Source organism: Plecotus auritus (genome assembly GCF_963455305.1).
Source record: "Plecotus auritus genome assembly, chromosome: 1".
NCBI classification, from domain to species: domain Eukaryota; kingdom Metazoa; phylum Chordata; class Mammalia; order Chiroptera; family Vespertilionidae; genus Plecotus; species Plecotus auritus.
In genome coordinates this window covers 157459202-157481817 of record NC_137770.1, presented here as the reverse complement: position 1 = coordinate 157481817, position 22616 = coordinate 157459202, and the positions used below count along the sequence as shown (strand labels likewise).

Genomic DNA, 22616 nt, shown 5'->3' with positions numbered 1-22616 from the left:
GGCTCAGTCCAGTCCCGGGCTCCCGGGAGAGCCAGGCTGTGGGGATGTCCTTTGGGAGTCTTTCCCTCCTGGGCTGCGTCCGGGTTTTCCCAGCTCCGTAGGAGGTGCGCGCGTGTGCGCGTGTGTGTGCGTGTCCCGGGGCGCGGGCCGGCGGCTCGAGGGCAGGTGGTGCCACTTCATAAACTCAGGTGCCAAAGAACTTAGGAGCTCATCCAGGTCTCCCCTTCTCTCTTTTGCAGGTGACTCGAGGAGGGCCTCCGCTTTGGAGCCGCTGTAGAAGAGCCTCACTTGCTGAATTCCAGCCGTCCTCGCCCCCCTTTGCAATTTGGGGCCCCTTTATCCTACTGTACCTGTTCTTTTTTTTTAATTTCTTTTTTCTTCCTCTTTTCTTTGCTAAACTACTACCACTCCAAGATATATATATATATATTTTGAAAATCTCATTTGCTCATCTTTCCTTCCCACCTTTCCCATTCCCATACTGAAAAACAAATCATTAAACGACTCCCGCTCCTCCGACGGCAAGCTCACCTGCAGATCCTCGGAGCCCCCACCCCCTGACATCCCAGACCGATCGCCCTCCCTCTCCACCCGCGGGTTCCGGGCCCGGCGAGAGGGCGCGAGCGCAGCCGGGGCCATGGAGGTGACGGCAGACCAGCCGCGCTGGGTGAGCCACCACCACCCTGCGGTCCTCAACGGGCAGCACCCCGACACGCACCACCCGGGCCTCGGCCACTCCTACATGGACCCAGCGCAGTACCCTCTGCCGGAGGAGGTGGATGTACTTTTTAACATCGACGGTCAAGGCAACCACGTCCCGTCCTACTACGGAAACTCGGTGAGGGCCACGGTGCAGAGGTACCCTCCGACCCACCACGGTGAGTCCACCCTGGGTGCGGAGACCCCGCTGCCCCAGGTCGGGGAGGCCGGCAGGGACCAGGGGTGGGGAAACACAGCCAAAGCTCCAAGCGCCGTTAGTGCTTCATTTTAAAAACCTGGGGCCCGGAAATGGGCGAGGAAGCCGTCTCGACCGTCTTGAGAGTGTGTTTTTCACAACAGTCCTGGAGGCGCCTCTCCGCTGCTGGAATCCCTGGGGCCTGGCGCTCACCTGGCGGGCGCGGGGCTGCAGCCCCGTCTCCCCGCGCGGCCGCAGGTCGGGGGCCTCTGAGGGCCCAGGCGCCCGGAGCCAGGCTCTGCCTCCGCGGCCACGGCTCCCCGCCGGCACCCGGCGCTGGCCCAAAGCGGCTCAGACTCGGTTCTTCAAAGGGCTTCTTCGCTCCTCCAGTTATCTCGTAGTTCCTTCTGCCAGCGAACACATTTCCAGAAAGGCCCGAGAGCCGTCCTTTCTAAACATCCCTGATTTTGACTGTTCCCGTAAAGCTCGTACATTAGGTTTCTAGGCAGGTCTAGCTACATCTGGGCTCGGAGGAATGGAATTCTGGTGCTTCAAGGGGTTTGGGTGGAAAGACGACTCTCCTAAGGTGGAGACATTTGCAGTTCCCTAGATTCCCGGCTGCACAGAATTTTCCTGCGGCTTCGCTTGTAGGTGGCCTCATTGCTGCTCCCCGCAACGCTGGCCTTACCGTCTGCCCGGGCCTACAACAGTCCAGGAGGCTCCCAAAGAAGGTTGAGGATCCACCTTTTTTATGGAGGAGCGATTACAGTTGCCTTAACTTTGTTTTTCCTTTCTCTTTCACCTTGAGAAGTTTGGGAGTTCTGAAATGCTAAAAAGAAACCCAGCCCTGTGTAGTTGGGGAAGGGGGGGGGGGTGCTAACGCTTCCCAGCAGCAAGGGTGTTTTTAAAAGAAGAAATAGCAAAGTTTCAAAGCGTGCGGCTCTCTCAGTGCCCGGGTTGGCTGAGATGACAGAGCCCCTCCGGCAGCAGGCGTCCTCCGCCCTGCTGTCACCACGTTTAAACAATTGTTTCTGCGGATGGGGCGCTCTTTGCCCTTGTTCTGTGCAGATCAGCAGTTAAGTGGAAATGCGTGGATGCAGACTTCATATTATTTACTATACTACTTCCTGCATAATCTGAATCTTGACCCTTGGTGTTCAGAGAACTCTCCTTCCCCTCCTCTCTCCTCCCCTTCCTCTCTCTTAAGATTTTAGTTTCAGTATTGTTCTTAATGGTTGAAATAGAACGTCAAACGCTGAGGCAGGCACTGGATTAAAAGATCAAGGTGTGTGTGGATTTGAACTTGCAGTTTAAATTTCCCCCTCTCAGAGTGTATGTCTAGGTTATGGCTACCTTCAACCGTGTGTGAGTGAAACATACACATGAACTGGAATTGTGTGTATCAGGAGTTCAGGTGAAAATTCACATATCACACTGGGGGAAGGACAACTTGGAGGGCTTCTTGGCCTTCATTTATTTTCTTCTATAGGATTGGGGAGGGTGAGAAAGGCATTCCAGGGTACAGTCTTGAGAACTTTATCCAGCAGTCTAAACAATTACAATCTCCCTGCAAATCCCATATCAGGCCTTGCCAATTATGAGCAAGCACTGAAGTAGGGTTACTTGTAAGTAACCCTAAGAAGCTCCCCTCTCCTCTCTTCCCAGCCCTTTCCTTCCTGCTCTGGGCACGGGGAGCTGGACAGTGGACTTTGCTGGTGCTGAGTGCTGTGAGTCTCTAGGCTCACCCCTTCAGGCCTCATCACTCACAGCTGACTCTTATCAGGCTGGCTGGGAGTAGGTCTAGGATGGGGGACCCCGGCCATTGAAGGAAGCCAATAAATCAAGTCAGGTTCTAGAGAGGGACCTCATGGGATGTGATTTAGAAAGTGTATCTGGAGAGGCCAATAAACCAAGGGGCCCTTCTTCACTCCACCTCAGCACCTCTTGGGTGTCAGACACAGGCCCTTCATTCTTTGGGCTTTGATGGGACATTTGTGTGGGTGGGAGGGGAGGGATGAAGTGTGTGCTGCCCAAGGTACCTGGGGCACCACCTGGATTAGAGAGAATGGGCCTGCACCCAGGCCGGGTCTGTGTTTGGGATTTTCCTGTCAGGGAGACTGGGGTGGAGGGGAATCTGAGGGCCTCCGGGCTGTTCTCACCAGCCTTTCTGTCTCCTGCCCTTTCCTGCAGGGAGCCAGGTGTGTCGCCCACCGCTGCTGCACGGATCCCTGCCCTGGCTGGACGGTGGCAAAGCCCTGGGCAGCCACCACACCGCTTCACCCTGGAACCTCAGCCCCTTCTCCAAGACATCCATCCACCACGGCTCTCCGGGGCCTCTCTCGGTCTATCCCCCAGCCTCGTCCTCCTCTCTGTCGGCGGGCCACTCCAGCCCGCACCTCTTCACTTTTCCGCCCACCCCGCCGAAGGACGTCTCCCCGGACCCGTCCCTGTCCACACCCGGCTCGGCGGGCTCAGGCCGGCAGGATGAGAAGGAGTGTATCAAGTACCAGGTGCCGCTGCCCGACAGCATGAAGCTTGAATCTTCACACTCGCGGGGCAGCATGACCACTCTGGGAGGGGCGGCATCCTCGGCGCACCACCCCATCACCACCTACCCGCCCTACGTCCCAGAATACAGCTCCGGACTCTTCCCTCCTAGCACCCTGCTAGGGGGCTCTCCCACCGGCTTTGGGTGCAAGTCGAGGCCCAAGGCGAGATCCAGCACAGGTAGGCGCCTGCTCTGCCCTGGGGTTGCTCCTCCTCCTCTGCCTCTTCCTTCTCCTAAATCCAGGGTCGGGAAAGGAGAGCCCAGTCTGGCTCCACTGGGTGCGGCTCCAGACCCCTCTGAGATTTGATTTCTTTCCATTCTAACAGCCAAAGAATGAGGTGTGTCCCCTCTCAGTCCAGTCTTCAGAGCAGAGTGGCAGTGGGAGCTAATTAAACCCCCAATGGGCTGAGAAAGGAAAGAGACAAACACAAACACAAACACAAACCCTCCCCTGCCTGCCTGCTGGGGGTGGGGGGTATGGGCTCTGCCTGTAACCTTCAGTCAGTTTCCAAGACCAAATGGAAGGCGAGGGAATAACTCTTTAGTGTTTAATGCTAAAATGAAACCTCCTGAAACCTAAACAAACACAGGTCCCTCCTCTGACCCTTCCTGGCCTCTGAGTTCTTTGACTGTTCCTCTCCGCCCAGCTCTACCGGGGTCATTCAGTCAACAGAGGACAGTCCTTTATACAGACATGTGTAAATAAAGTGTATATATCTCTTTTTTTGCACTGGGCGTGACGCTGCAAGAGCAGCCCACGTATTCTTTGTGTGGAAAAGGGGGTTCTCATGGTAACTTTTGGGACAGCAAGGCAGGCTCTGTGCTAGGGAAGCGGCTGCATGTAAATCAAAAGTAGACAGGGCCAGGTACCTGCAGCCCAGGCAGGGGCAGGAAGGAATCTCAGGACATAGTCCTGGTTAGATCTGAAGCCAGAGGAGGTGGAAGGAAGGACTGCAACAGATCCCAGGTGTGTGTCTGTGCTTCCTCTGCTCATCCTCTCTCCGAAAAGCACACACCCTGTCTTACCAGCGCACTATTTATTTATTCTCTTGGTGTAAACACTTGCATTAATGTTCACCACCTCCCAACCCACACAAAATAATAAAAAAAAAAAGAGAGAGAGAATCCACCACCAATTTTATTTATAACCAAAGCAGTTGAATCAGAAAGTTTGGGATTCGCTGAGATGAGATTCAGTTATGTTTTTAGAGATGATTCTCTGAAGACTGTTGTGTGGTGGGTGTGTCCATTTCAGGGTGGGTGACTGTCCCTGTCCGTTCCTACTGTCTTGCCTCTGTCCTCCGTCTATGGAGTTTCTATATACAAAGAAGTGGTGAAAACCACTTGTTTTTTTTATGGGTGAGATGAGCAGTCTTAAAACAGAGCTGGCAAAACCCCGGTTTAGAAAACTTGAGAGGGAGGGCTCTGGGCACCCAGTGACCATGAGATCAGTTCTCAGGGTTTTTTCCAGGGTGACATTCACTCTGACTGCCTGGGTAGGACTGTCTCTTTTTAGTTGATATGTTTTAGCTAATCCAATTATTTTCAGACTGCTGCACGCGACAGTTGCATTGTTTATCCCGAGCCAGGAACTTTAATAGAGTCCGGATGCGGTTAGGCTGACAGAAAAACTCAGACCTGCATGCTCAGTACATGAAAGTCGGCAGAGGGAGAGGGAGGTAGGCTGCTAGTGGAGTCAGAGAGAAAGCAAGAGGGAGAGCGGGCCAGGAGAGTGGCCTGGCTGCCTGGTCAGGGGCTGGGCTTGGCACTGAGTGGAGGGTTTGAGAGAAATGGGGTGCAGTTTTATGCGGAAAACCTGGGAGTAGATCAAAGGCTTGAGGTCTGATTGCAAAGAAAGCAGACCTGTGCATTTTGAGGTAGTGATGGGATTTTGTTTTTCAAGTTCTCTTTTCTGGTAGGGCTAAAAGTTTTGGGGGTAGATCGTGGTATCTGAGGCCCGTGTGGTGGTTTGCGTATGGGGGAGGGGAAAGAGTACCTTTTCCAAAAGCCTCTGGTTTCTCTGCCCTCATTTCCATGTTTGATTTCTCACCCTGTGTTGTGCATACCCTCGCCCCTCAGTTTAGTCTTTTCTTCCTCTCATCTTTTTCCTTAAGACTCTGAATACGAACATGAACATTAGGGAGGTGGGGAGAGCTGCGGTTTCTCTAAACCAGAATCAGGGGTACCTATAAACCTATTTTATTTTGTGTGTGTGTAGGGGGAGAGATAAGGAGCCAATTGAAATTTGGCTTTTTACTTCCTCCTCTTATTCCTTTCCCACAGTTAAAAAAAAAAAAAGCACAAAAAAGCAAGGTTAGCACACCTGGGCATCGAGGGAGCTGGGACTTTTGGGAGTGTGGGATCGGGGAGGGGAAGTTTCTAGACATTTTCTGTGTAAAGGCGGTGGAAGTGGTGGGCATTCTTGAGAAGGGGATTCTTTTGGTTTTAGTGGTTGCTTTTTTTTTTTTTTTTAAACCTCTTCTTTGCACTTGCCAAGGAGGAGACTGAGAAGAGAGGGTTGTCGAATTTTGGAGAGACCGTTGAGCTGTGGTTAGGGCACCTATTGCTTTTCTAATGAGGGCTGGCGCTGGGATAGCTCTTTGCAAACAAAAGACAAAGCCTTTCTGCAAATGGTCACTTCTTAGCGCCCCACCTCCCGTGGGCATCTTACTCCACCTTCCTCTTCATAACCTCCACCCCTGCTTCCAACCCCTGTCCTTCAGCCCAGTTCCTGGATTTCAGTCGAGGCGAAGGGGTGTTTGAAAATGGCTGTTGAATGTCAAGAGGCCACGCAGCTTTGTGGTTCTTGTCACCTAAGACAGAGGTGTCTGTGTGAGTTGCTCACACCAGGCAGCGAGTGAGGGGAGAGAGAGAGAGAGAGAGAAAGCAGGAGACATTCAGGGCCTCCATTAGGAAAATTGGTTGTTAGTGGAAGTCACGGACTAGAGGCAACAAGGAGAAAAGAAAAAAATAAGTAAAACCCACGCAAGTCAATCGCAAACTTGCGGAGTGAATCAAGACAGAAAATTGCTCTACCGAGCAGTGCCTTGCTGAGGAGGCAACCGCTGCTAACTCTTAAGGTCCCTCTGAAAAGGAAGCTGTCATCCTCCCCACCGCCTGACAAAGGAAAGGAAGTCAGACTCTCTCGTCAGGCTGGGAGATCCCCCAGCCCAGGGTGCTTAGGAGCAGGGAGCCAGAGAAACCTCACGCCAGCTCTGCCAGCGGCCAAGTAGGAAAGGGACAAAATGGCTGGGAGCCTGAGAGGCCCCTGTCTTGGCAGGATGGAGAGTAGGCAGCCCCAGCCAGGCCAGGCTAGCATCCCTGTCCCCGGATGGGGCTGACCCAGTGCCCACTTGGGGCACGGAGCCTGCAGGGCTTGCCCGCCTCCTGGCTCTGGCAGCCTCTGGCACCTCCTTACTCATGCGCCCCTTCCTCCTTCCTCCATGCCTCCCCCACATCCAGTGGCTACAGCCACAGGCTTGGACCCCGTGAAAGGTGTCTGGATGCAGTTCAGTCCAAAGCCTTTTCTGAGGACCGATGGAAGCTATTGGGTCCCTAGAAAGTGCTCCTGGCACACCAGGACCACATTTATGTAGATAATCATGGGGGTTCTTGGAAGGATCTGTGAAGACCCTGAGATAGGAACCTTTTTTGAATTTGGAACAAGAGAAATAACAATAAAATCTCTCTTAATTCCTTGATATATATTTTATTATTTTTTGGAAAAGGAAAGTGAACAAAAACAACTCAATACTGGCATGGACTCCAAAGTGAAAGGAGACAAACCCTCTTGCATTTCCTAAAAGTTCTTTTCCTTCTTCGAATTCAGCCCTGGAGAAAAGCCTGGGTCACAGGTGTAAGCTCTCTGATTCCCTCCTACTTGGTCTGGGGTCTCCAGAGGCAGCACAGGCCCTGTCCCCAGGCCAGTCTTGCCCTCCCAGCGAGGAGTCAAGATTCCCCATCACTCTGCTGGGTTTTCCTCTCCCAGCCCAGCCTGTCTTCCTAGTAGTTTGAGTTAGCTGATTAATCTAAAACAACCTTTAGGAGCTCATCTCTCTTTTGCCCATCCCCCAACACCTCCCTCCCAGTACCCCAAAGAGAGGAAAATCGTCCTTACTCTGGCAGAGCCACTGGCTCCTGCAGGGTTGGGAGCAGCCCCGCGGGATAGAGGGGGGTTCCTTCCTTCGGGGTCCCTTCTCAGGGCAGCCAGGTGTGGAGAACAGCCCCCAACAACCAGACAAGTTCACCCAGAAACAGTCCTCCTCCTGCAAAAGTTGAAAAGCATTCAGTAAGCAAACCCCCGTGTCCTGAGATGGTATTTTGAGGGATTCTCTTCAGGAGCTTTCCCTCCGGAGGTGGGTCTGGCTCATTCTTCTGCCCCTGAGTGAATGCTGCCCAAACCTCGCCTGGCCGGTTTTTGTTGATTTTGTTTGTTTGTTTTTTTTGGAGAAAGAGCAACTGCAGGCAGGCCTTGGTTAATGAGCTGACCAAGGGCTCCCCCCACCCCCTTCCCTAACTGGCCTATTCTGATCTGCCTCTCATTCTGCCCCTCTCCTGGCCCTTTCCCTCCCCTCATCTCCAGGTTCCTTGCCTAAAGATGGCACTTCAGTCCCTGTCACAGTGTCTGGGAAACTGTGGAAAACCTTGGCCTTTTCTAGAGGAAAAAAAGATGTGGAAATGAGTGGAACCTGCTGGGTGTTCATCTATTACTTGCCAGCCAGGGACAGTTACAGTTTTATGGGAAGTAAAATCAAAAGCCCTCGCCACTAAAATCAGTCAGCCAATTGATCAATCTATTCATCTGTTTACTATCTGTTTACCTATCTTGCCATTGATTCATCTTCCCTTTCTCCCCATCTTAATCTTTATTACTTAATCAATCTGTATAGACAGACCTACTGATGAGAATGGGTCACTTTTGTTTTCCTTTGAGGGAAATGAATGGAATGTTTGCTTTTGGGTGTCTGGGGCTCCGAATTTTCTCAGGGAACTCTTTCAAGTTGAAATTTGCCTTGGTCCTCAGCATTGATCTGGCCCAGAACAAGGTTCTGCTGCAATTTATTCATGGGCCACTTCTATGTGTATGGTTAGACCATGAGCTGGCCATTCAAGAATTCTTTTCAGCATGGCAGCCACCTTCAAGGGAGAAGGGGTGGGAAAGTTCCCTAAAAGAGGGAGAAGAGAGAAAAAAACTTCTATTTGACTGTCATTCTCTAATTCTGTGCACTATCAGCTTTTCTGCATTTTTTCCTTCCATAAGTGACTTATGTGTGATCTTGTTTCTAGAAGGCAGGGAGTGTGTGAACTGCGGGGCGACCTCTACCCCACTGTGGCGACGAGATGGCACTGGGCACTACCTGTGCAATGCCTGTGGGCTCTACCACAAGATGAATGGACAGAACCGACCCCTGATTAAGCCCAAGCGAAGGCTGGTGAGTTGTCTTTGGGAAGCATTGATCCAGTACTAACTATTTGGTGTTTTTAATTTCCTCTCTCCCGGAAGGAGAGCTTTCTGCAGGAAATTGGCAGGACAGCTCAAAATCATGTCAGCTTGCTCGGGATAGTATCCCCCTCGCCCCCTTTCTTTTTTCAAATTAGATGCACAGAAAAGCTTTCTCTCTTATTATTTTCCTCTCCAGTCACTTACCAAATTGTTAAGGGTACTGACTTTTTGGTTATCAAATCTGAAATGTATTCGCTAATAGAAGGAGTGCTTTAACAGGATCAGGACCACTGATTTAAGGTGCATTGATAATGACAGACAGATGGAGAAACCTAGGATGAGAATAGAATGTCCCAGGCACCCCCCAGAACTTGGTCCTGAGGTGGTAGAAGTGATCACAGCCTCAGTGCTGGATGAATCTCATGAGCCAGTGATTTAAGATTAATGGGGCCAGTTAACAGGATTTCACAAGCCGAAGACATTGTATGCAGTGGAGTTTTTCATCTTAGAAAGTGAGGACTTTCCACACGTAATTCCTGTGGGAAAAATTGTGTGATTCCCAGATTGCCTCTGGGTGTCACCCAGCATTTGGTCTTAGACCCCCCCATTGAACTACAACCACTAGGGTGCTAGTTTTTATCCCCCCTCTTTTTTCTTTCTTAAACTTCTTAACCCTTTACAAACACTTGAGAAAACCTGGTGCTATCAAGCATTTATTAGGAAAACTAGCAGAAGTTCATTTGTCAACTTGTCCTCAGAACCTCAGGCCAGCTTAAATAGCAAGTGCATGTAACAGACAAATAAAAGCAGGCTTGGCAAAGCATAACTTTACAACCACAGTCGAGAAATCAAAATGTTTTTTGTGGTGATGACATTCATCATGTAGAGTGGGGAGGAGGGGGTTTTCCCCATGCAAATTAATGTTGAGGAAGCATCCATCAAATTATAAGGGGGAAAAAAATCTAATTCCTTTCTATTTTTTTTAAAAAGAATTATGCGTCTTTCCCATCAGATTTTAGTGCAATTCAACACCTTTCACATCCTCTTCAGAAGAAGGAAAAACTTTCTAGGGATGGAAGTGCCCACGTGACTAATTTTTGGCAATCCTTAGTCTTTAGGCTTTATTCTTTCTGATCTTTGCCCCTTTCTCCAACTTTCTCAACCTCCTGGTCCCCATGCACTTTGGTATTTTTTTTTTTTTCCTTTCTCTCATGTGCAAAGCTAACTTCCTAGGAAAAAGCTGCCGGATATCTGAGCACTGGAGATAACTCATAAACAACAACTCAGCTTCCCTAACCTAAACGTCAAGATGTTTGAACGGATCAGAACAAGATGTGTTTGAAAAAAAAAAATGGCTGGAGGTGTTAGCACAGAATGAATATGATCACACCACAAAAGAATGTTCTGAATCACTCAAAACCTGGCCTTCATTAAAAAAAAGAAAAAACTAACAACAAAAACCTCTTGTTAAAAATAAGTCATGGTACTATTATAATTGAGCTTTTTTTTTTTTAAGGTAAAAGTAAAGAAGGAAAAAGGGGAAGTAAAGCCTCAGACTATGGGCTGATTGATGAGCGAGAGTACATTTGACATTTTCTTGGGGTTTCTTCTGTCTGGGCAGATTGCATAGGAGGCTCTCTTTGCATTTTATATAATACTGTCTTCATTCACCTTTCAGAAGCAATCGCTAGACTCTGAGTAATAAGTACTTTTAATTCTAGAGTTCATTGGCTGTCACATTTTCAGCTGTCTTTTCTGTCTTACTCATCTGTTCTGGGTAGTTTTATATTTTTAGTTCCATAGAATTCATATGCTCTGTCCCGAGAGACATTCGGAGCAAATTCAGGATATTTTTTTTTTTTTTAGCCCTTAGATGCATTTGACTTCTGAGTACCTAGAACCTTTCTTTTTCTTCTCTCCTATATTTCCTGTCCCTCCATCCCAGCTTTGTGTCTCCAGATTGTTATTTTCATGTTTTGCACAGTTGCCGATTCACTGAGGGCCACCCAGCCCAACATGTAGCTAGCTCCCCGTCAGATGCATATCTAACACTGAGTAAACTCACGCAGGAAATGGGAGAAGTGACCGAAGGGAAGAGCAATAGAATTCTTTCCTCAGTGTCGCCAGGCCAGGCCAGGCCAGGCTTTTCGTAGGTCTGACGACCAGCTGAGTAGCTTGCTTTATTAATGTACTTTGTCTCCTGCTAGTGAATCCAACAGTGTGGCTTTGGGAGGTTCTGCATAAATTCGCATGAAGTCTGTAGACCTGGAGATGTTTTCTGAGTCTGCTCCTATTTATGAAACTGCCAATATGCTGCAAATGACGTACTCTAATTTTACCAGCTGGCCTGATGTGCTTGTGTGATACATTCCAAGTTGTTGGGCTGGGAAATCCGGTGGCTGAGTATATATTAGGCTACTATGTCCGAGTATTTCTTTTAAAGGAAAAAAAAAGTACAGGAAGATCATAATAATCACATAATAACATAATTGTCAAAATCATTAAACACTGATTTAATGTATTTTTTTCTTCCCAAGAATACAGAAGAACCAGTTATTTGAGTGTTAAATTATCACATTTCATAAAGGCAGGTGAGGTTAGAGGCAGGTAGGTTGTATTGAATTATTTTTAAAGCGGACATCCAAAAAGTAGAACCTTTTCGATTATGATAGATAAGGGCTGTTTTTAATTTCCAGTTCCTTAGAATGCAGAAAATAAGTACTACTACTACTACAAAAAAAGAGGCTCTGCTATTTAAGCCTGTAGGACGGAGGAGCGTGTCTGTGGAGCAATTTAGTGGCTTTGAAAGGAAAGGAAGCAGTATGGTTAACTCACGATGGCCAGTGGGTTTTCCATACCTGGCAGCTTCAGATCTTTGATAAAATATTGATGGAAAAATATGCCACAATTTCTGTCCCTTTTGTCCTATGCTTTTATAACTATGCCAGAATTTTTTTTTTTTTTTTTTTTTTTTTTTAATCAAGCTAGCTGAATTCTTTCTCCTCCTCTTGCCTTTCATAATATTTTTGAGTTCAGGGGCAGGAATAATTTTGTGGTTAAAATTTTCTTTTTATGTTGTGGGGGACGGGGCTGAGGAGTTGAGAGGTGAATGTTAGAAGTGACCCAACTCCATTTTTCCCCAAAAGTTTTTGAGTTTAATTTTCTTTTTGTCAGTATGGACATAGAGAATAGCCCCCTTGTAAATGTGTGCCAAAAGAAAGTGAAAGATAAATTTCTCTTTTAAAAGAAATGAAGGAAGTGACACAATCAAATAATTAAAATTCAAGTTGAGGCTGACATTTGACCTGCAACTATTGTGCTCCGTGAACAGCAAATAGGAAATACCTAATTTCCAGAAGGTGGAATGAGATGAGAGCAGGAGGAGGGGCCATGTTCCTCTTGAAGACCAAAATCCCCTCTTTATAGTTGGTCTCATTAACTAAAAGCTGCCTAGAGAGAATGAGGATGGCTGTCACCGTGAGTGACAAAGTCTGAGTGTGGGCTGTGTAAATGTAAGACTGCTGCAAATTTGCCGAGGTCTTGTTCACTCTGGATGTCCTGCTTGGTGCTTCCTAAATTATGCACCCCATGCATGCAAGCTCACCCAGGCACAGGCATTCTCATTCCATTAGCACTCCGTTCTTTACAAGCCAGGAGGAGAACGAGCGGTGAAGAGAGGTCTATGTTTCATTTGGGGTCTATGAAGTGTTTGTGGTGATGACAAACACTTCACGAGCGGTGAAGAGAGGCCTTGTTTCATTTGGGGTCTATGAAGTGTTTTTGGTGCCTTTGGGACTGTGCTTACTTCGCTGTTAGTAATTGTGATGGCCAGGAGCCTCGTTGAGAAGTCCTATCTGAGCAGTTGCATTTGAAAAAGACCTCTTGTAGGCCTGGTGAAGGAGGCTACTGGTTAATTCAGAATGGCCACCCGTAAAAACGAAACATCTGGTGGACTTTGTGGGATAGGAAGAGGGGGAAATTGACTCAGAGGGTAGTATTGGCTTACTGATCCTCCCAAATTCTACACAGGAGCGCAGCAGGCTAAATTCTGACCATGCGGCTGCAGGCTGGCACGCTCCTCTGCCAGTGGATCTTCTATATTTTTCTTTTTGAGGCTGCTTTTGGGGATCTTCCTTACTTTCATGTGGGCCACTTGCTAGTTTTGATTTCAATGATAATTTTTTTAAGTCTGTCTCTGTAGTTCTGAAAACACATTTAACATTTGTTTTGATTTCCCCCCCTCCCCTCTCTCCACTCCCCAGTCGGCAGCAAGAAGGGCAGGAACGTCCTGTGCAAACTGTCAAACCACCACTACCACGCTCTGGAGAAGGAATGCCAATGGGGACCCTGTCTGCAACGCCTGCGGGCTCTACTACAAGCTGCACAATGTAAGTGTCACGGGGGCCAGCCACAAACGTCTCCCTTGCTGACGATGCCCAGTGCACAGCGTCACCCTTCCCAGGTTCCCCCTTGTCGATCTGCATGCCGTTCTCTGGGCCAAACAACAGGCCTCCGATAATCAGTGCAGCAGGACCAGTGTAGGGAACTGCTCTGTACAGTGTAGCCTTGCTGAGAGTGAAGGGTTTAAGGATAGACAGTCCAGCCCCCTTAGTACGTCAGAAAACACTGCAGGTAATGCAGCAATCTAACATGGGTGGTGGTTTTGGGTCTGGGTTTTTAAGGGAAAAAAACTTCCCCTTGGAAAACAAAAACAAGTCATTTATATTTTGATGTTTTCTTGTGTTTGTATTTCTGGCAAAAAAAGAGAAAAGTAACTAGAATTGTAATGCATGGCACAGAAATCCCTGAAGCGCAGAGGACCGAGATTCAGTTACTGAGGGGCAAGTCTTGGCTTACCCTGTGCTGTGAATTTTAAATGGATTATCTGTGTAGAAGACACGAGATGAAATGTCTGAGAGATTTCATCTGTGGGCTTTGTCCTAATCAGCAGAGAACTGAGGAAAGCTGAGGGAAGAATCCCAGAGCGCTTACCCAGACTAGGGAAAAGAAACCCTGCCTTTCTCCTGCTATATATCACATTAGCAGAATGGTAATTGTCAGTCAGTCACCTGGGTTTAGCTATGTCAGTTCTAACCTTTTAACTTGGGGACCTCCCATGTTGCAGGGTGTTTGCCTTAAAAAATTTTCCCCCCAAACAACTCTGGCTAAAAGGCTATGACCTAGTGAGGCCTGAAGTTTGCCTTAGTCCCATAGACAGAATGGTCCTTTCCCTCTCGCTGTCACTCTCTTCTTCGGCTCCATCTGATTTTCCTAAAGTCAGATGTTATTTGGCTTTGGCAAAGTCTGGGGCTGAATGGGGAAAAGGCAGAGCTTTTTGCTCACGGCCATTCTGGCAGTCACCTCTTCTTACCCAGGAATACCGGGGAATTGGGGAGGAAGTGTTTCTGGTTAAATTTTTTGAGTCACAGGAGAACTTCTTAGGGTGACCCCAGCACCCTTGTCTTTTTTTACCTTTTGGGCATAAGTTGCTGAGATTCCCAGAGAGCCTGCAAAACTCACCTCCCTCCCTGCCTTCAGGGTCACCCTCTTGCTACGGCCCGAACAGGGCCAGCCCTGATGGAACCTGGGTCTTCCTAGAGTCGGTTCTTCTCTCTCAGATCCCTGGACTGTGTCTGCACACATTTATCAGCATTGAAGCCCAAGTCCGTTTTCCCTCAGGGGAACTTACTTGCTCACTGCAGTGGAGAGAAACAGATTTGTGATGAAAATCTGTAAGATTTGGGGCATTAGAGTTTATGAGCTATCCAGTCATTAGCACAGCCTATAAAATTATTTTGGGGGTGTCATTTATGATTTTCAAAGAACTTTTCATGTTACTTGATTACAGTGGAGCCTCAAGTAGTCTCATGCAGCAGACAGCAGAAGTTATTTCTATTTCCGGTTTACTTGGAGAGACTATGACTCAGAGAAGCAAGTAACTTGTGCAAGGGAACATGGCTGGTGAAGTGGCAGAGGCAGGACCCATTTCAGAGAAGCAGATGGCTTTCCTGGGGAGCATCAGAACTGATGGGGACCAGTGGGAACTCGATGCCTTCTCGTTTTAGAATGTACCTGAGTTCAATTCAAATCAATGAATTGTGTGTGTTTGTATATTTCTTTCCTATTTCCATAGAAGTATGGGAAATTAACCAGGTATAAGTTTCTTTGACTCCTTAGCCATGATGAGATATGATCTCACTTGTGTCCAAGCTAAGATAAGTGCTTCTGAATATTATGAATTTCTCATCAAATCAAAGAAAAGTCCAGGAACTCTCTTCACCGCTCGTTCTCCTCCTATTCTTCATTAGCTCATGACTGCATGGCTAGGTTCCTGTGAGAGAGAAACTTGCTCATCAGTAAGAGTGGCTTTTCTGTCTTCTCTGGTTTAGTAAGAATTCACAAAAGGAGGCTATTTATGCGTATTTAACAATAAGAGATACTAATCCATTAACATTCTCTTCGTGTTGTTGTTTGTTCTGCCCATCGAGATACCTGCATATGTATGCCATAAGTTAGTTCCCTTTCTGCTTATCTAGGTGTTTAGATAACTACCTATCTCAGTATCAGTGAATCTAGGTGGTGTTGGGACTAGTTATCTGGGTTTGTGTGGCTATCGGTGTAACTAGATATTATATTTAGATATCTGGCTGTGTGTATCTAGATATCCGGGTAAAGAGCTGTGTGTCTGGACATTATCTGGGGCAAGATTTGATGTGACAGTAGATTCCTATCACCTCTGTAGGCAGCACCTTTACCTTGATTATAACTTTGAAGAAGGAACCCAGAGATGTTCTTTTGGCAATGACCTTTTAGCTCTCTGCCATCACTTACGCTGCCTTCCTAGCACAAGGGGAAATCAGGTCTCAGCTCCAGTGTGAGGTTCTGTACCCCCTGCTGCCCTTGCCCTGACACCCCCCCCGCCCCCGCTTCCCACCTCCCACCCCACTCACCCCGTGACCTCTCCCAGCTCAGCTTCAGCAAGCTGTGTGTTTGCTGCTCTCAGAAGCGCGGTCAGCAGCCCGTCCCTTTTGGCTGTTTGAATTCTTGCTTTCTTAACTGCCATTCGTTCGCTTTTGGAACAAACAGGTAGATCCTAGAGCCATCAGAAACTACTTCTTTTTTTTTTTCTCACCCTTGAGGATGTTTTTTCCCCAAGGAGTCAGGAATGACCGAGACCCTGACATTCCCTCCTTGAGTTGCTTTGCCACATTTCCCTGGAAACGCGGCCAGATGTGGTTTGCTGCACGGGACAGATGACTGCTATTGCGGTTAATTTGATTCTGACTCCTCATGGAGAGTGGTCTCTGTGGCTTTGTAACGTCCCCTCTCTTGATTCAGCCTGCCCCCCCGCCCCCAAAGCAAATGTATCTTAAAAAGAAAACCAATGAGTCTAATGGAGAAGAGAGAGGTGGTATGCTGTTTCAGAGGCTGAAGACTTGTGACCTTTCGAGTAGTTGCTTGCCTCTGTCTTTAGTTCTTTCCTGGTTTTTGATTTTTAGGATGAGAGCACTTTCATGCTAGGACAGTGCTTTGCATCCCCCAAGTGGCTTAGCTGTTTGTCTAGTTAGAAGGGGAGAGTCAGAACTCGGTAGAAATTGCAATTTTCAATCATTGCATTGCTGTGACATGGGCAAGAGATGACCTTTTGAAAAGATAGGTTGTATTAAAATATGACCCCAGAACATACCAATTCCTGGGGCAGATTTGACAGCACCTCTCCTTGCCAAAGGCCAGGTAGAAGAGAGGCAGCCAAAATTTACTTCGAATCGGGGTACAGTCCTAGTTTCCCGAAGCAGATGCACATAAACACTTCTGGCCGCCTCGGCAGTGCTTTTAAAGTCCAACATGGATTTCAGGAGAGGAGACAAAGTGTTATTTCCCCCTTGAAGATGCCTCCATCCTGATGAAATAGTCTAAGGAAATTCTAACGAAGTAAGACGAGTTATTATATTTTAGGGAAATACAGTCTTATTGGTTAGGTCTCTAGAATGTGGTCCTCGGGAACGCAGAGTCCCCGCAGGCAGATTTCCCCCCAAATGACTGATGTGGATGAACATGATTAATAACCTCTGCTTGGAACACCTTTCCTATGGTCTCTTGGTTTCGGAAACTGATAGAGGCTGACAGAGCTCCGCCGCAGACCTAGCCTGCGGGCCCCTGGGTCCCCGGGAAGGGGGCAGGTTGGGGTGGGAGGAAGGGGTCCCAGGAGAGCAGAGCTCTGAGCTGGGCAGTCAGAGGCACCTGTGTTGGAGTGGGAAAGCCTGTACCATTTCAGAGCCAGCAACAAAGTAAAAAAAAAAAAAAATTGATCTTTGTTTAGATTAACAGACCCCTGACTATGAAGAAGGAAGGCATCCAGACCAGAAACCGAAAAATGTCTAGCAAATCCAAAAAGTGCAAAAAGGTACATGACACACTGGAGGACTTCCCCAAGAGCAGCTCCTTCAACCCAGCCGCCCTCTCCAGACACATGTCCTCCCTCAGCCACATTTCGCCCTTCAGCCACTCCAGCCACATGCTGACCACTCCGACGCCGATGCACCCGCCGTCCAGCCTCTCCTTTGGACCTCACCACCCTTCCAGTATGGTCACCGCCATGGGTTAGATTCTCTGCTCGATGCTTAAAGGCCTCCAGGCAAGAGTGCCTCCAGCCCCTTCTACGTGCGTTTTTGCAGGAGTATATCATGAAATCGAGAACCGGTGGATATCTGTTTGTTTTGAAGGCAGAAGGCAAAATGTTTGCCACTTTTGCTGAGGAGCTCACTGTGGCGTCTGCGTTCCCAATCACTGAATCTGGATCCCATTTGTGAATAAGCCATTCAGACTCATGTTCCCTATTTAACAGGGTCTCTCTAGTGCTGTGAAAAAAAATGCTGAACATTGCATATAACTTATAATGTAAGAAATACTGTACATTTGAAGAAGACTTTATTGCATCTGGGTAGCTGTAAGGAAGGCATGAAGGATGCCAAGAATTTTAAGGAAGATGGGGGAAATCAAGTATGGAAATTAAGAAGAAACTAGGTCTGATGTCCAAATGGACAAACTGCCAGTTTTGTTTCCCTTCACTGGCCACAGGTGCTTGATTGCATTAAAAAAAAAAAAAGAAAAAAACAAAAAAAGAACAAAAAAAAAGTCGTAGGCGAATCATTTGTTCAAAGCTGTGGGCCTCTGCTTAGGAAATTGTATCAGTTCAGGCAATCCGTGTTAACACTCACATTTTGCCATCGAGGGTTTCAGATAGCCTTTTCCCAGGCCTACATGCTGCGTGATCCAGTCCCTGTAATTGTTGTTTGTATGTATAATTCAAAGCACCAAAATAAGAAAAGATGTAGATTTATTTCATCATATTATACAGACTGAATCGTTGTACAAATTTATTTACTGCTAGTGTTAAGATCTGCTTTTTTTTTTGTTTAATATTTTTCTTCTCTCTCAATTTTTGGTTGAATAAACTAGATAATATTCAATTGACCTAAGGTGATTGTGCTCCAGAGGGCTTCTTTTCCCTTTTGTTTTTTGATGATATTTATTAAATAGCTTCTAAGGGTACAGCAGCATCTGTCGTTTCACTCACTCCTCCCGCAGCCTGTGCTATGAGGGTAGCAGTGTATGAGCTACCGACATGCATGTCAGCGCCTTAGGCCGGACAGCTCTGGTCCTGGGAGCAGCCTGGCTGATTGTTAGCTCTGTTGTACTCTGTGTTAGTGATCACTGCCTTTAATCTAATCTGTTGGAATAATAATATAAAATAAATAAAGTGAAAATATTTTAAAACAACCCAGTAACATCGTATCAAAGTGTGGCCACGCTCTTCTAGAACCTGGTAGCTCTAGCTAATTTAAGAAAAAAGTTTAAAAAGAAACAACACCCAAACACATGAAGTTATTCACTAGGAGATCATGCAAACCCCAGATCATGCACATTTATTCCTTTGGGAAACTGGGCTCTTTAGAGCCTTCCATGCAATCCCAAGGATTTACGCGGGGGTGGGAGTAGCTTCCGGGGTCCCTCAGTGAGCTGCAGCTCCCTCTTCCTTGTGCACCTCGAAGGAGTAGCCAGTCTTCTCGCAGGAGAAACTGGGATGGTCCTTGCAGAGATTCCCAGGCGGACTGCAGCTGAGGGATTCCTCGCTGTTCTCTGCAAGACGTGAAGGAGCTGGGCTGGCTCTTGAGGTCATTTCTGTTGCTTTTCTACTGTCGAGTTGAATAATACCACATGGAGAGTTTATTGGAATGTTTGCGAAACACGAAATAACCATTTTGTAACGTATGCTGTATAGTTTCCTTTTCCTCTGTTGACCGAATGTGTAACTATGACACACATTTAAAAACTTCTGTTAATCACCTTTCTGCTTTCTTAGCAAATATTTTAAACCTAAAGCTAAATGTTGAAATAAAGGAGTCGAGAATCACTGAGATGCAGATGGAGATCTTACTGGGTCCTAATTAATGATCTACGATTCCAATGTTGTTTTCCGTTGCCTTCGAGGCACCAAAGGAAATCATCATCTATTGCCATCTGAAACTTGGGAGATTTTATGGTATGGTTCCTATGTTTCAGGATTCGCCACCTCGCTTCTTCACGAACAGATCTGAGTTAATGAATGCCCTTTCACCTTAAGAACAGGGAGTTCAAATTCTTGGCATTCTTAGGGTGGGAAAAGGCGGGGGGGGGGGGGGGGGGGTTAGGGGGCGGGGCACAGAAAAATCCCAAACTCAGTACTCTAGCTCCATTTGTTTTAGGTACTATAGTGGCATATTTGATCTTATTCCTTCTTCAGGGAAATGTCATTTTATCATCCTGTATATTGAGTCAACATTCTAAGATATTTCCAGAAGATACGAGAGATTTGAAAAATATATATGATAGCAATGATTCAGTTTCTTAGGTTATATATTTTCATGGTTTCAATGGTTTTGTTTTTTCTTCAATTAAAGTAAATATAAGACACACTAGGAGAGCAATACTAGAGAGGGTTTCACCTAGAAAAACATAACAAGATTGTTGATCTAAAATATTGCTTAAACATTTTTGAGTAAACTGTACCTCTAATTAACTTTCAACCTGTTTTGCCTCAGTTTTGAAATAGTTGCATTAGCTCATCCATAGATTACTTGAGAAATATGTACACAAATTTGGGTTATTTCTCTAAAACATTTAAAAAGCCCACATAATAGAAAAAAATACTATGTGGTTATTGCACAGCATTGGTATTTGTGAACACCTCTCATATTTCTAACAGTGAAGTTTATGAAGTAAAAACTTTGAATTTAAGCGCTTTTTATGTCTTCAACAAGTACCTAGCGAGGGTCTAGGTTGAAGTCCATTTAAAACCACTTTTTGTTTTTTAAGCAGATCAGGAGATAGAGAAACCAAGACTGCAGTGTCTCATTCTTACTTTGTGACATTTACGTGTTATTCCCCTTTCACAAAATCTACATGCACTGTGGTGTGGTTCCCATTTGGGGCCCTGGGCTGGTTGCCAGGCAGACAGTAGGCCACAGAAGTGGGGACACCCAGAGCCTGCCTTCTGAGCTCAACGTCTATTTTCTAAACTTTGCTGTTTTTAAAATTATTCAAAAAGCTGGTTCCTCATCACAGAACTTCATTTTAGTATTTCCTGAGTCTAGGACTCCGGGAGGGGAGCAGATGCTTCCCAGGTACCGGGTGCCTGACTGAGTTTGGTAAAATACCTGTTCACAAAATTAAAGCACCCAAACTCAACTGCCATCCACTGTCTGCCTCTGATACTTTCCTCACGATGGTGAATTGTCTTACATTTCAAAGATTTAGAAGCATTATTGCTCCATGTACTCTTGTGACATTGCCCTCAACCCCAAATCCACCCCCAAATCTAGAACCATTTCTGTGGTCTCTGCTGGACAACAGCCATTATCAACTTCTTTATTGATAAATTCCCTCCAATTTCCAAGCTAAGGAGAGAATTAAAAATTTTAATTAAAAAATAAAAGGCCAGTCCTAGCTGGCTTGGCTCAGTGGATGGAGCGTTGACCTGTGGACTGAAGGGTCACCGGTTCAGTTCTGGTGAAGGGCATATGCCTGGCTTGTGGCCTCGGTCCCCTGTGGGGGGTGTGCAGGAGGCAGCCAATCAAACTCATCATTGATATTTCTATCTCTCTCCCTCTTCCTTCCTCTCTGAAATCAATAAAAATATATTTAAAAATAAAATAATATAATAAAAAGCCAAAAGAAAACTTTTTAAAAAAAATATATTGATATTTTACAGAGGAAGGGAGAGGGATAGAGAGCTAGAAACATCGATGAGAGAGAAACATTGATCAGCTGCCTCCTGCACACTCCCCACTGGGGATGTGCCCGCAACCAAGGTACATGCCTTTGACCGGAATCAAACCCGGGACCCTTCAGTCAGCAGGCCGACGCTCTATCCACTGAGCCAAACCGGTTTCGGCCAAAAGAAAACTTTTGAATGATGACACATTATATTGCGGGTTTATCCACAGAACACAAGTTTGAACCGTTCTCCAAAACAACTAACACATCATCTCCTTTCCTGTGCTTTCAAATGAAACAAACTTTGGAAAAACATTTTCATTTTTGTTTATTCCATCTTGTTCAAGTGGTGTGAATACACCCTCAGATGGGACTTGTCCACACCCTTTGCAAAAGCTCAGGAAAGGGAAAGCTCCAGAATTCAGAGATACTCATTGATCATTTGAACATATGATGATGGTGGGCCCAGGAGTCTGGGAACTTGGGTTGGGATCCTGTTTGTGCCACAGAATGATCTGAGGCCCTTGGTTAGATTTCTCTGGGAGTCAGCCCTTTATCTGTTACTTAGATGAGATGGCCTCATGACCCATGAGCCCATTAGATGATGATGATTATTATTTTTGAGAACATCCTTGATTAGGAAAGATGTCCTTACACCCTTGTCAGAATTATGACCGATTCATATGATTCCAGAAGGGGCCCGAATTGTCCCACTCCCCTCTGTCCTTAGCATTATCTTGCAAAACAAAAATTAACTTGTATCTTGTGACTGTCACCCCAGGACAGGAGCTAGTGTCCCAGGCTGCAGAGTCCCTGCTATTTCTGAAATGTGTCTAGGCCCCTCTTAGGTGGAATACACAGGGCTTGCTTGTCCTGCTGATGTTGGCAGTGTGGTTCATATTTCACTCATCTATTGTGTAAAGAAATTCTCCCTGAACTGCTCACAGGCTATTTCAGGGCAGAGCCAGAGTCCAGTCTTTCTTTCTCCTTGTGCCCCCTCTCTCTGATCTCTCTGGAGAAGGGGATCAACGGAGGAAGCAGATCAAACTTCCCCAAAGCTGTTCCTTTTCCAGGACTCCATGTGGACTTGGATATCTCCTGGTTCTTCCTCACTTGTGTTTGAGTTTCTTTGCAGGGGATCTCGGTACATTAGCCACATTGTTTGTGGTGCATTTTGACAATCCCCTGTCATGTCTGTGTGCACAGTCTGGCAGGCTGGCATTGGAGCCAGGATTTGGAGAGCAGGCCCACACCCCCTGCCCATCCCTGTCCTACCCTCCCGACCCTGCCCCCATAGAACAAAAAGCATGCATTATCAAGCACTCCTCTGTACTGTGGTTCCAGTGAAAACCCATACATGTGCAAACACCTAGAGAAAAGTTTGTCTTCCTAAGGAAGCCGTTTTGCAACTTAGGGATGTAGTGTGGAGACAGGCAAGGCAATCTGCTCCCAAAACTGGGTCCTCATTTGGTGAA

General features: G+C 46.7%; 1 protein-coding gene across 4 annotated transcripts in view; it reads left to right on the top strand.

Moving 5' to 3' along the window:
- Positions 1-17979, top strand: part of GATA3 (GATA binding protein 3) — a 27186-nt gene extending 9207 nt beyond the window's left edge. The window contains exons 2-6 of one of the 4 annotated variants that reach the window (XM_080672191.1): positions 240-878; positions 3086-3622; positions 8730-8875; positions 13149-13274; positions 17207-17979. In XM_080672191.1, coding sequence (XP_080528317.1) covers positions 638-878; positions 3086-3622; positions 8730-8875; positions 13149-13274; positions 17207-17491 — 1335 coding nt within the window. In that variant the 5' untranslated portion in view covers positions 240-637 and the 3' untranslated portion in view covers positions 17492-17979. Of the gene's footprint in view, positions 1-239; positions 879-3085; positions 3623-8729; positions 8876-13148; positions 13275-17206 lie in introns of those variants that run through there. The other 3 variants (XM_080672192.1, XM_080672194.1, XM_080672193.1) reach the window with 3 other exon arrangements.
- Positions 17980-22616: the final 4637 nt, after the last annotated feature.